Source organism: Pelodiscus sinensis, chromosome 4 (genome assembly GCF_049634645.1).
Source record: "Pelodiscus sinensis isolate JC-2024 chromosome 4, ASM4963464v1, whole genome shotgun sequence".
Classification (NCBI taxonomy): domain Eukaryota; kingdom Metazoa; phylum Chordata; order Testudines; family Trionychidae; genus Pelodiscus; species Pelodiscus sinensis.
Window position 1 is genome coordinate 96,516,349 of NC_134714.1, and position 13,271 is coordinate 96,529,619.

At 43.4% G+C, this 13,271-nt stretch overlaps 1 protein-coding gene and 1 long non-coding RNA gene across 8 annotated transcripts in view; one reads left to right on the forward strand and one right to left on the reverse strand.

Moving 5' to 3' along the window:
- The window catches only part of DCDC1 (doublecortin domain containing 1), a 604,418-nt gene that overhangs the window by 246,053 nt on the left and 345,094 nt on the right, over positions 1-13,271 (reverse strand). For all 7 annotated transcript variants that reach the window (XM_075927782.1, XM_075927784.1, XM_075927785.1 and 4 more), the window contains 2 exons: positions 11,313-11,441; positions 326-444 (listed from right to left, as the gene is read on the reverse strand). In XM_075927782.1, coding sequence (XP_075783897.1) covers positions 326-444; positions 11,313-11,441 — 248 coding nt within the window. The remainder of the gene's footprint in view (positions 1-325; positions 445-11,312; positions 11,442-13,271) is intronic.
- LOC142829184 (uncharacterized) overlaps positions 1-13,271 on the forward strand; it is a 47,065-nt gene that overhangs the window by 1,042 nt on the left and 32,752 nt on the right. The window lies entirely within an intron of this gene.

The window sequence follows — 13,271 nt, forward strand, 5'->3', positions numbered from 1 at the left end:
GCAAACACCATATTGTAGTGTCAACTCCATTTTTAGCTTATATATTTCAAAGAAACTAATAATCTTAAACTATCCAAGCCTTTATGATTATTTAAAATCCCTTAAAAGAGAGATAGATATGACTAATAAATAGATATGACTAATAATTATTCAACTGAAATTCTAATTCCAGTAAGAAATTGGAGGTGAAAAGTCAGTTATGATAATATATTGATTAGTACATATGGTTTAGGAACACGGAAATAAAACTATATAATGGCATTTCTCAGTAAAATTCAGATTACCCAAATAAATCCACATATGGGATAAGCAACATTATCAGTACCTTTTCTGTACTGTTAACTTATATCCTTCCAGAGATGTGCCATCAGCCATCTTGACTCTAATTGGATGACCAACAGTTAGACAGCTCTGTACCATAGCTCGACTCAGAATCATCCCAGCCTTCCAATGAATGGAGAAAAAAGGGCTTGAATAAGTTAAAAGAACCAGAAAATTCAACAATGTGTCACAAATAGAGAGGTCATTATGCCTGGATAACCCAGGATATTAACAGTTGCAGAAAGTGAAACACTATCCACAACTTAGCAGTAAATGAGCCCTGCTCAGAACCAGTGATCTTCTGTACAACAAGGGTGGTATTTTACAGTTCAGTGCAAAATAGAACAGACCCTTGATATCTTCATTTGTCCTTTTTCTGTGCATATTTCACAGTGCAACGGTTTAGGGTCCATAACGTGTCACTTGCTATCCTTATAACTACAGAGTTTACTTGAAATATGTATGCACAGAAAAAAGTTCAGTGAACTGCAAAGATTGCAACAAATCTATAGTCTTTGAGTCAATTTAAAGTTTTACTCCAAGTCTGAAACAGTGCTGGTTAAACATCTTTAAAGACTAGTTTGAATGGTTTTTGTTGTTGTCGTTCTAATATCCACACTTACTCCCAAAGCAGATGACTGAAAGCGTAGTTAAAAGTGACATTTGATAATATTGAATGATATTGCTTTAATTTGCATTTAAAATTATAATTATAACAGGTATTTTATCAAGATTTTCCCAAACATTTTGCTTCTAATATTTTAATATAATTTAAATGGTGGCATGAGAAAAATAGGACAAGGGAGACAGAATAGAATATAAAAATGGAAAATATTTATTGGATGAAGTAGCCTAGCACCCTCCCAAAGCAGAACTGTCTCCCTCTCCAAATATTTGCTGACCCTTCTCAGTGTTCCTTAGAAAGCCCTAAACAATGTTGACAGTGTCTTAAGACTTATTTGGGGAGCCTAATCCACAGTCTCCTAGGTCTCACAGGATATGTCTACACAGCAAAGTTATTTCAAAATAACAACCCTTATTTTGAAATAACTTTCCTAGTGTCTACACAGCCAAACTGCTATTTTGAAATAAATTCGAAATAGTGGAGCACTTATTTTGAATTTGGTAAACCTCATTCTATGAGGAATAACGCCAAATTCGAAATAGCTATTTCAAAATAAGTGCTATGTAGACACTTATTTCGAAGTAGGGGGCCTCCAGCCTTCCCAGGGTGCCCTGGTGGCCACACCAGCCTCAACTAAGAACACTTCTCTCCCTCCTCCCCTTCCCAGAGCCCTTAATAGGGTAGACTCTGGCCACAATGCCTGTGCCAGTTCCAAGCCTGCCAACCCAGAGCCAGCAGTCACTGCCCCTGACCCAATGACCCCAAAACATGAGCCAGCAAGCCACTGGCAGCCAGCCCTCCACCGCTCCCCAGGAGCAGTCTGCCAGCTCCCAGGAGCCTGCCAGGGCGCAGAGAAGGTGGGCGCCTTCCTGGTCCAGGGTGGAGATCATGGACCTTATTCAGGATTGCGGGGATGCCCCCAAGGTCCGTGATCTCTGCACTAGATGGAGGAACATGGCTGTCTTTGGCAGGATAGCTGCCAACTTGGCCCCCAAAGGCCACATGTGAACGCAGGAGCAGGTTTGCATGACAATCAAGTTGGTCCGGCAAGACCCCAGCCCTGAGCCCTGAGTTTCCCCTCCCCCTTCTTCCCCTTGCTTCCCCCTTCTAGCTTCCTTCTCCCAGGTTTCCCCCTCCCCTTTCCCACCCTCTCTTCTCCCCTATCTTGCCTCCTTTCCCCAGTCTCACGAGAGTTTCATTCCCTCCCCCCGCAGTTTTGTTAAATAAAGAGAGTTTGTGTTCATGAAAATACATGTATTTTATTTTACATCAGGAAGAGAGGTTAGGGAGGGGTAAGTGGAAGGATGTGAGGGAGGAATGAGGCACAAGCCCCCAGTGGGGCAGACCAGGGAGGCTCTTAGTGCTCCTCAGGGTAGAAGCTCTCCCACAGGGCCTCCTGGATACTGACAGCCCCCTGATGGACCTCCCAGATGGCAGCCTGCAGAAAGTACAGCCAGGCTCGCAGCAACGAGTCCACAAGAAGCACCAGAGTGCCCAGGGACACCTCTGGCTCCATGCTGCAGAGTGCTGTGGTGTCCCAAGTGAGGGAAACCAGATCACGCAGAGATAAAATGCTTTGCTGTCCCTCATCGAGGTAGACAAACAAGCAGAGAAACCTGAGAACTGGCTGTCCGGGAGGAGATCCCTTTCAGCACAGACCTCATATAGCCTCAGGCAGCAGCCCCACACAGTAAGTCCTGACCTGGTGCCCTGCTGGAACTGGTTCCGGCCAGCCCTAAATGTGATTCAGAGTCCACTCAGTGTGGACACGCTATTTCGAAATAGAAAAATGCTATTTTGAAATGCATTTTGTGTGTAGACGCGTTATTTCGACATAAGCTATTTCGAAATAACTATTTCAAAATAAGATATTTCAAAATAACACTGTAGTGTAGGCATACCCACAGTCAAGAGTTTGCCTTGACATTCATCTTTTATTTGCATTCAGTTATTTCTAGTTATATCATCTTGTATAATCATAAATAATTCATGTCCATTATTGGACTCTAGCTCTATGAAAATTTTCATTTAAAAGGACAGTTTACATGTAAACCTTCACCAAATATAATTTTTATCAATCTTGGAAAACAGTCATGAACATTTAGCTATATCAGGATGATGTTGGTGCAAAGATGATGGGGGTGGGAGGACAGAATTATGCTCTGCAGATTAGCAGGCAACTAGAATTTAGAAAAACTGACTTTTTTCCTCTAGGGTAAATGAATATTAAAAACAGGTATTATTTTCCATAAATATTTCACTGACTCCTGGGATTCTACAGGCTAAAGGGGCACTTAAAGGTAGCAGTTGCCATACCAGTATTTATCAATTGTCACTGTTCCATGGAACCTGAGGTACTGCAGTATTTCCCTGCATATAGGACATAACTTCAGGCTAACAGATAAATTTTACTTTTCAATTACTTTTGCTGTACAAAGTAGCATTTTAAACAAACTACATGTTTTAATGATTTGTCTGAATCATTTCAGTCAAAGGTAGATGCAAGATTGGTTCAGCTAAACTGAGCACAGAAGGTTCATACAAAACTTGAACAGAAGTGTTTTGTGAGGTTTGATGATATTTGGGTAACAGTTTATTTGGATAACAAAATGAAATGGCTATGCTTCTGACAAGCCAGGAAATGCCAGAAATCTCACAGAAAAGGCTGTTGTTTCATGAGATTCCCAAACGGGAGGCATTTGGGTCAGATTCCAAAAAGAATTCAAATTTTCCATGCACATCTTCATTAAACCAATGTTATGGCTCCAAGAATTGCAAATTTCTGAGAAAAAATACATTTCTGATTTACAGGAGGGCAAAGAAAACATTTAAATAACACAAGCTCTCCCAGATTAGAATTTTTATAATGCAAAAGCAACCAGACACTGAAATCGATTATAAAGCAGATCAAATAGTTGAATAATGGGACTGAGGCACTGCATTGCATGTCACAGTTTTTTAAAAAAAGTTTTGGAAATATTGAAAAGTTAGTTCATTTCAAACCAAATCTGAAATTTTTCAATTTTTTTGGTAAACTGAAAAAGTCAGTTTTGGGTCTGTTTCAGACTGGGGATTCTAATATGGGTCTCGCACATCCCAGCTGGTTCAAGATTATGGAGAGAGTGAGGTGCAGCAACAGAAATGACTGCTCCTTGCTCTCTTTGCCAACTATAGTCCTTTATTTCCCTGTATAGTCCTGTACTGCAGGAGTACAGGATCTTTCAAAATGGGGCATGGCTGTCGAAAATGCCCCATCTAAACTTCTGGGTTGTTGTTTTTTTCTGAAAAAGCCCCATTTCGAAAAAAAGCAGCGGCTTCCATTATGCAAATAAAGCAGGGGAATTCAAATCCCAGCTTCATTTGCAATATCAATGTGCCTATTTTACATCCCTTTTCTGGAAAAGGGATATAGTCTAGACGTAGCCTAAATCTGCCATACAATGAGAAAAATAAAAGAGTCCAATATACTTTGATATAAGCAGGTTGTATACACTCTTTGGTACTTTTATGTGCACTATGGGAAGTTCATAGTGTTGTTTTCTAATTTTACTTACTAACTTACAATAGAGCCTCATTATTATGAACATTTTGGGAGTGGAGGGTTTGTTATTTGAAAATATTTTTAACTCTGAACAAAACATTATGATTCTTCTTTCAAATGTTTACAACTGACCATTGACTTAATACAGCTTTGAAACTATTGTATTAAAGAAGAAAATGCTGGTTTCCCTTTTTTAAAATAATATTTGTTTAACAGACTTTGCTGTTGCCTGATTGTGTATTTCTGGTTCCAAATTACTGCTCAGTTCAGAACTCTGTTTTTTGTAACTCTGAGGTTCTACTATAGTTGCTTTTTGTACCACAATATGGATTGTTTAGATACATCGGCAATAACTCATTTCCTGAGAGGCAACATGATAGGAATGAAGTTTTAAAATATCTTCATTTGCTAGGACAAATACCAGACTAACATAATATCAACTGCTAACAGCTGGTTCAATTCTCATCACCAATGAATAGTATAATAAAGAAATTGTCAAGATTTAAGATTACTTTCTTTTCCAAAGCATTACATAATGTAATGAATATACATTGCTTGATATAAATTCAGACCTGAAGGCATAAAATAAAACACAGAAGATAATGACTAGTATCAATATGTCTCCTTTCTCCAAAATACAGCAGCTTCACATAACAAATTAGGATCAAATTTTGCATTGGTTTATCTGGAACTCCTCTCTGTCCAGTAACTCTTTCTTTTTATCTTTATTTTCATTCTATCCTTGGTCTTCTCTATTAAATGGCCTCATGAAAACTATTATTATTTGTGAAGGTTTCAGCACAAAGATGGCCCCTGCATTTTGATCTAAATACTATCAGCTCATGTTCAGTCCACTCTCCTCTGGAACAGTGTTTTACAGCTGGGCTCTGACCAATGAGCATGTTCTGTTGCTGGCACTTGGTCGTCTTATTTTGTACTTTACCAGCTGCATCTTCAGTGCTGAGCCCAGCTATTTTGGTAGATTGTGAAAGAACAAGTAGTCTTTGAAAAAAACAGTACTTGACCCATTAAGAGCTCTTTAGATTAGTATCAGGAGTTTAATTCAGTCCACTAGCAAAAAAAGGAATAGCAGAGAATGTTAATACCATCCTTTATCTTTAGAAAATAAAAGGGTCACCTATGTGTAGTGCTGGGGAGGAGCTGGTGGTCGTGGTACATGTAGGTACCAATGACGTAGGAAAGGGTAGGAGAGACGTCCTGGAGGCCAAATTTAGATTGCTAGGAAAGAGACTGAAATCCAGGACCTCTATGGTGGTATTCTCATAAATGCTTCCAGTTCTGCGTGCAGGGTCAGGTAGGCAGGCAGAGCTTCAGCGTCTCAATGCGTGGATAAGATGATGGTGTAGGGAAGAGGGGTTTAAATTTATTAGGAACTGGGGACACTTTTGGGAGAGGGGGAACCTATACAGGAAGGATAGGCTCCACCTAAACCAGGGTGGAAGCGGACTGCTGGCACTGAACATTAAAAAGGCCGTAAAGCAGTTTTTAAACTAGGAGATGGGGGAAAGCTGATTGGTGCAGAGAAGCATGTAAATCGGACGGAGACTTCTCTTAGAGGAGAATCCATTGATAGAGATTCTCTAGGCTGTAGTGAAAAAGAGAAGAGGGGAGAGGACAAGCAAAGGGCCAGAGCAGACAAACAACCACATACAAAGGAATCTAATACATCAGGAAAGGGCAGACAAATAAACAGTGGCAAATTTTTAAAGTGCTTCTACACAAATGCTAGAGGTTTGACTAATAAGATGGGTGAACTAGAGTACCTTGTATTAAAGGAAGAGATTGACATAGTAGGTGTGACGGACCCGGCAGGGTCCGCACTGGCCGTGGGAGAGAGACCCCCCCCTCCGGCCCCCGGGAAAGTGGCTGCCATGAGCGCCGTGAGCCAGCCAAGCGGTGCGCCGCCGGCACGGACCCGCCGGAGAGGGCAGGCAAGCGTGCACCGCAAGGGGAGGATGGAGGCTCGACCCGCGGGGACGCGCCCGGCCAGGGCGCCGCGATTCGCCTCGCGGGGCGGGGCCGCGGACGCACAGCGGGAGGAGGGGTGCGGGCAGAGAGCCGGGGAGGCGGGGCTTATCCCCCAGGCATCACCCGCCCGTGACCACAAAAGAGGCAGTGGGTCGCCCAGGAGGGGGAAGACCAGGGAGCAGCCACCCTGGCTTCCAGGGGCGCCAGACCCCCGGCACCCCGGATGGCGAGGAAGGACGGCACAGGCAGCTGGCGACTCGCCTTGGGGCGGACTCGGCGTCTGCGGCGGGGTAAGTGACCCGACACTGGTCCGGCCACTGGGGCTGGCTGGCGGGGAGTGGAAGGAGCCCGAGGCGGGGCCTTTCTGGCGCCTGTGGGCAGGCGAGGGGCGAGTAGCAGCCCCGCCGGCCGTGGAGAGCTGCGCTTGAGCATCGTCTCCACTTAGGGCCTCGGGCTGGGACCCGGAGGAGAGGGTGGGTCCGGGTCCCCCACTCCCCACACACCCCGCCCGGGAGCAATCCCCCCTGAGCGACTGCCCGGACAGCAGGGTCTGGGGAGAACAGTAGCTGCATCCCAGCCCCTCGGACAGACCACCCAAAACCCCACCCCACCCCACTCCTCGGGGGTCTGGGGAAGGGACCAAGGACCGAGGAAAAGGTCGAACACCGGGATTGGACCCCGTTGGGGTACCGCCCACAGAGACGAGTGGAAGGGTCCGCCGAGCCCCCTCGTCCGTCCAAGGCGAGGGGTGATCGCACCCTACCCCGGCCCCTCGCACCAAGCCCGGCGAGGGCCGACAAAATGGAGTAAGGCGGTGGGTCCGCGGAGCACCCCCGTCTGTCCCCTGCGCAGGGAAGTGGGGGCGTGGGGCTCGCACCCATAAAATCTGCCACAGTAGGCATCACTGAAACCTGGTGGAATGAGGATAATCTGTGGGACACAATCATATCGGGCTATAAAATATATCGGAAGGATAGAACAGGCCATGTAGGTGGCGGAGTGGCGCTATATATGAAAGATAACGTAGAATCAAATGAAATAAAAATCTTAAATAAATCAACATGTTCAATAGAATCACTATGGATTGTAATTCCTTGCTCCAATAATAAGAATATAGCAGTAGGGATATATTATCGACCACCTGACCAGGACAGTGATAGTGACATTGAAATACTAAGGGAGATTAGAGAGGCTACCAAAATAAAAAACTCTATAATAATGGGGGATTTCAATTATCCCCGTATTGACTGGGTACATGTCACCTCAGGAAGAGATGCAGAAATAAAATTTCTCAATAGCTTAAATGACTGCTTCTTAGAGCAGCTGGTACAAGAACCCATAAGGGGAGAGGCAGTTCTCGATTTAGTCCTGAGTGGAACGCAGGATCAGGTCCAGGAGGTAACTATTACAGGACCACTTGGGAATAGTGACCATAATATAATAACATTTAACATTCCTGTGATGAGAAGAACACCTCAGCAGTCAAGCATTCTGGCATTTAATTTCAAAAAGGGAAATTACACAAAAATGAGGTGGTTAGTTAAACAGAAATTAAAAGGCACAGTGACAAGAGCCAAATCCCTGCAAGCTGCATGGACACTTTTTAAAGACACCATAATAGAGGACCAACTTAAATGTATACCCCAAATTAAAAAACAGAGTAAGAGACCTAAAAAAGAGTCACTGTGGCTTAACCACCATGTAAAACAAACAGTGAGGGACAAAAAGGCATCTTTCAAGAAGTAGAAGACCAATCCCAGTGAGATAAATAGAAAGGAACATAAACACTGTCAAATTAAGTGTAAAAATGTAATAAGAAAAGCAAAAAAAGATTTTGAGGAACAGCTAGTCAAAAACTCAAAAAATAATAGCAAAATGTTTTTAAAGTACATTAGAAGTAGGAAGCCTGCTAAAAAACCAGTGGGTCCCCTAGACAATCGAGATACAAAAGGAGCAATCAAGGACAATAAAGCCATTGCGGAGAAGCTAAATGATTTCTTTGCATCAGTCTTCATAGGTGAGGATTTTGGGGAGATTCCGAAACCTGCACCATCCTTTGTGGGAGATTAATCTGAGGAACTGTCCTGGATTGAAGTGTCATTAGAAGAGGTTTTGGAACAAATAGAAAAACTTAACGTGAACAAATCACCGGGACCGGATGGCATTCACCCAAGGGTTCTAAAAGAACTCAAATGGGAAATTGCAGAACTATTAACTGTGGTTTGTAATCTATCCCTTAAATCGGCTTCCTTACCTACTGACTGGAAGATAGCTAACGTGATACCAATATTTAAAAAGGGCTCTAGAGGTGATCCTGGCAATTACAGACTGGTAAGTCTAATGTCGGTACCGGGCAAATTAGTCGAAACAATAGTTAAGAATAAAATTTTTAGGCACGTAGAAGAACATAATTTGTTGGGCAAAAGTCAACATGGTTTCTGTAAAGGGAAATCATTTCTTACTAATATATGAGAGTTCTTTAAAGGGGTTAACAAACATGTGGACAAGGGGGATCCAGTAGATATCGTATACTTAGATTTTCAGAAAGCCTGTGACAAAGTCCCTCACCAAAGGCTCTTCTGTAAATTACATTGTCATGGGATAAGAGGGAAGGTTCTTTCATGGATTGAGAAATGGTTAAAAGACAGGAAACAAAGGGTAGGAATAAATGTTAAATTTTCAGATTGGAGAGGGGTAACTAGTGGTGTCCCCCAAGGGTCAGTCCTAGGACCAATCCTATTCAACTTATTCATAAATGATCTAGAGAAAGGGACAAGCAGTGAGGTAGTAAAGTTTGCAGATGATACTAAACTGTTTAAGATAGTCAAGACAGAAGCAGACTGTGAAGAACTTCAAAAAGATCTCACAAAACTGAGTGATTGGGCAATTAAATGGCAAATTAAGTTTAATGTGGATAAGTGTAAAGTAATGCACATTGGGAAAAATAACCCCAACTATACATATAATATGATGGGGGCTAATTTGGCTACGACAAATCAGGAAAGAGATCTTGGAGTTATCGTGGATAGTTCTCTGAAAACGTCCACACAGAGTGCTGCGACAGTCAAAAAGGCAAATAGAATGTTAGAAATTATTAAGAAAGGCATAGAAAATAAGACACAGAATATTTCACTGCCCCTGTATAAAACTATGGTACGCCCACATCTTGAGTACTGCGTACAGATGTGGTCTCCTCACCTCAAAAAAGATATTTTGGCCTTGGAAAGGGTTCAGAAAAGGGCAACTAAAATGATCAGGGGTTTGGAACGGGTCCCATATGAGGAGAGGCTAAAGCGACTGGGACTTTTCAGTTTGGAAAAGGGGAACTGAGGGGGGGATATGCTAGAGGTATATAAAATCATGAGTGGTGTGGAGAGGGTGAATAAAGAAAAGTTCTTCATTAGTTCCCATAATATAAGGACTAGAGGACACCAAATGAAATTAATGGGCAGCTGGTTTAAAACTAATGAGCGAAAGTTCTTCTTCACACAGTGCATAGTAAACCTGTGGAACTCCTTGCCAGAGGAGGCTGTGAAGGCTAGAACTATGACAGAGTTTAAAGAGAAGCTAAATACATTCATGGAGGTTAGGTCCATAAAAGGCTATTAGCCAGGGGGTAGGAATGGTGTCCTTGGCCTCTGTTTGTCAGTGGCTGGAGATGGATGGCACAAGACAATTTGCTTGATCACTGTCTTCAGTCCACCCCCTCCAGGGCACCTGGCGCTGGCCACTGTTGGCAGACAGTGGGCTAGATGGACTGGGCTAGATGGACCTTTGGTCTGGCCCAGTACGGCCATTCTTATATTCTTATGTGTGTTGCATGAGTCATAGGGTATGTCTACACTACCCCGCTAGTTCGAACTAGGAGGGTAATGTAGGCATACCGCACTTGCAAATGAAGCCCGGGATTTGAATTTCCCGAGCTTCATTTGCATAAGCGGGGAGCCGCCATTTTTAAAACCCCGCTGGTTTGAACCCCGTGCAGCGCGGCTACACGGGGCACGAACTAGGTAGTTCGAACTAGGCTTCCTAGTTCGAACTACCGTTACTCCTCATTCCACGAGGAGTAACGGTAGTTCGAACTAGGAAGCCTAGTTCGAACTACCTAGTTCGTGCCCCGTGTAGCCGCGCTGCACGGGGTTCGAACCAGCGGGGTTTTAAAAATGGTGGCTCCCCGCTTATGCAAATGAAGCCCGGGAAATTCAAATCCCGGGCTTCATTTGCAAGTGCGGTATGCCTACATTACCCCGCTAGTTCGAACTAGGAGGGTAGTGTAGACATACCCCTAGTTCCTACATTGAACTGACCGTGATTGCATGTAAAATTAATTTCACAGTCTAATCTGGGGGTGATGAAACAATCTATGTAGCCACAGCTCCAGTGGCCACTTCCACTCCACTTTCCCTGTTGTAGAATATATATATATATAGAGAGAGAGAGAGAGAGAGAGAGAGAGAGACACCCTGGACAGCCAGGCTGCATGTCACATGAAGAATATGCAACCCTGTGCAGATTCACAGCTTCCTATTCTTATCCTCACCCCAAGTACAGCAGAACTCCAGACAGGCTTGGGGTGGTGGGGACAAGATTCACACCAATAGGAGAATTCATATTTTGATTTTTTAAAATCTAATTTTAATATAATAGAGTCTGATCAATATTACCAAGAAAAAGCTGCCATAATGACATTATTATTAGCTCACAAAATAGAGACCTCACAAGTAGCTCAAAACATTGCAGACTGCAAAGCCTAATTGTGATGCCTCTTATAATTATTCTTCCCTTTTATACACGTGAATTTCATTTTGACACGGCCTGATCTGATCAATACAATACCTTTGTGATCAGCCACATGTTAGCCAGAGGCCAGAGTGTTGATGGGATTCTTAGATCCTGATAGTCCTTTCTTCTGGGAAGTGCTTTCTCCATGGCAACAGAGATATGAAAAACTATCTGTGGATCAGCCTAAACATATTTAAAAATACAAGAGTATTACTTTAATTGGTATTTTAAATCAACGCCACTAGCAAAGTTCAGCAAACTGTACAAAATGCCTGCTGATATACAATATAACCTTAGTATTCTACAGTAGACACAGTATTTTGTAGTGTACAAGTTCTAAGTAAGATAATTTGACCAAAAGATATAAGTATTTATGCAGAAATATTTCTGAATTATTCTAATCCTAATAAATAAATTGGATTACAACATATTATGGTTTCATCATTTTAACAGCTGAGCACATGTTGGCCACAAATCCCCAAAAAGACACAGAACACAGTTGCATTCTCCTAAATACAGAGCTTCATCCTAGTCTCCCCCTTACTCTGAGAGGGAACTATCCTAAATTCAGTGTGACACACTTCTTCCAGCACCACTATAGTGACAGACAGAAAATGGCTCTGTAGTATGGATTATGTGACCTGAATGTTAAAACCTCTCATTATGACTCTGAAGTTACATATTCCTACTCTGATAGTGAGAATTACTCCTGACAATCAACAAATACTTTGTGAAGTATTTGATGATAACCTGAAAGAGGCTCTCACTTTGTTAAAGGGATTTTATCCTATGAAGGCACAAAGACTTATATATACAAGCCCCATTAGTTACAGATATAGACCATTCTGCCACAAAATTTAAATATCCTATGACTGCTCCTCAGTACTCTTGAGATGCACTGGCTAACACAAACACTAGTTAATGTTTTCACTAAAAATTATCAGTGAATACTTGAGGTATAAATCTATATATGAGAAAAATCCAGGGCCAGACCCTTGGTCCCATTCAGTCTTTTTTTTTATCCATCCTGAAAAGGCATGTAACTTAAAGGTCATAATATAATCAATTCCCTAGCACCTTCAAAAACTAAAGCGACAAGGAGTCCTGTAGCACCTAGGTTACATCTAGACTACATGACTCCGTCGATGGAGCCAAGTAAAATAGTTTACTCGGTGTAGTCAATGAAATGGGGATTTAAATAATCCCTGCTTCATTAAAATAAAAGTGGCTGCCATGTTGTGCTGACAATCAGCTGATCTGGCACAGCATGGCAGTCTAGACGTGGCTCAGTCGACAAGGGAAGCCTTTGTTGACCGCTCCGGTAAACCTCATTTCACGAGGCATACTGGAACTGTCGACAAAGTCTTCTCTTGTCGACCGCGCCGCGTCTAGACTGCCGCGTTGTGCCAGATCAGCTGATCGTCGGCACAGCACAGCAGCCATTTTTATTTTAATGAGGTGGGGATTATTTAAATCCCCACTTCATTGACTATGCCAAGTAAACTATTTTACATGGCTCCATCGACGGAGCTATGTAGTCTAGACATACCCTTATAGACTAACAGATGTATTGGGGCATAAGTTTTCATGGGCAAAGACCCACTTCGTCAGATGCAAGCTTCTTTTAGTTTATAAGGTGCCACAGGACTCCTTGTTGCTTTTGCAGATTCAGACTAACACAGCTACCCCTCTGATTCAAAAACTAAGTGACTCTGACCAGCTGCAAATGAGGTAGACAAAATTGATCCCATTGGCACTGTGACAGCTTGTCACTGATCGGGGGGCGGGACGGCCAGAACCCCGATCCCCCGGAGATTGCCGCCGGGGAACCGGCTCTCCGGCGTTTCCCGAGCTCGCGCGGGCGGCGGGCGGGGGAACTCCCCCCGCGCCTGCGCCGGCTGCGCCGTGCCGGCTCCTTCCCCGCGCCGCCGGACGGCGGGGGCGGAGGGGGGCGGATCAGCTGGGCGGCAGGACGCTGCACGGCGGCGTGCCCGGAAGGGGAGGAGTCCCCAG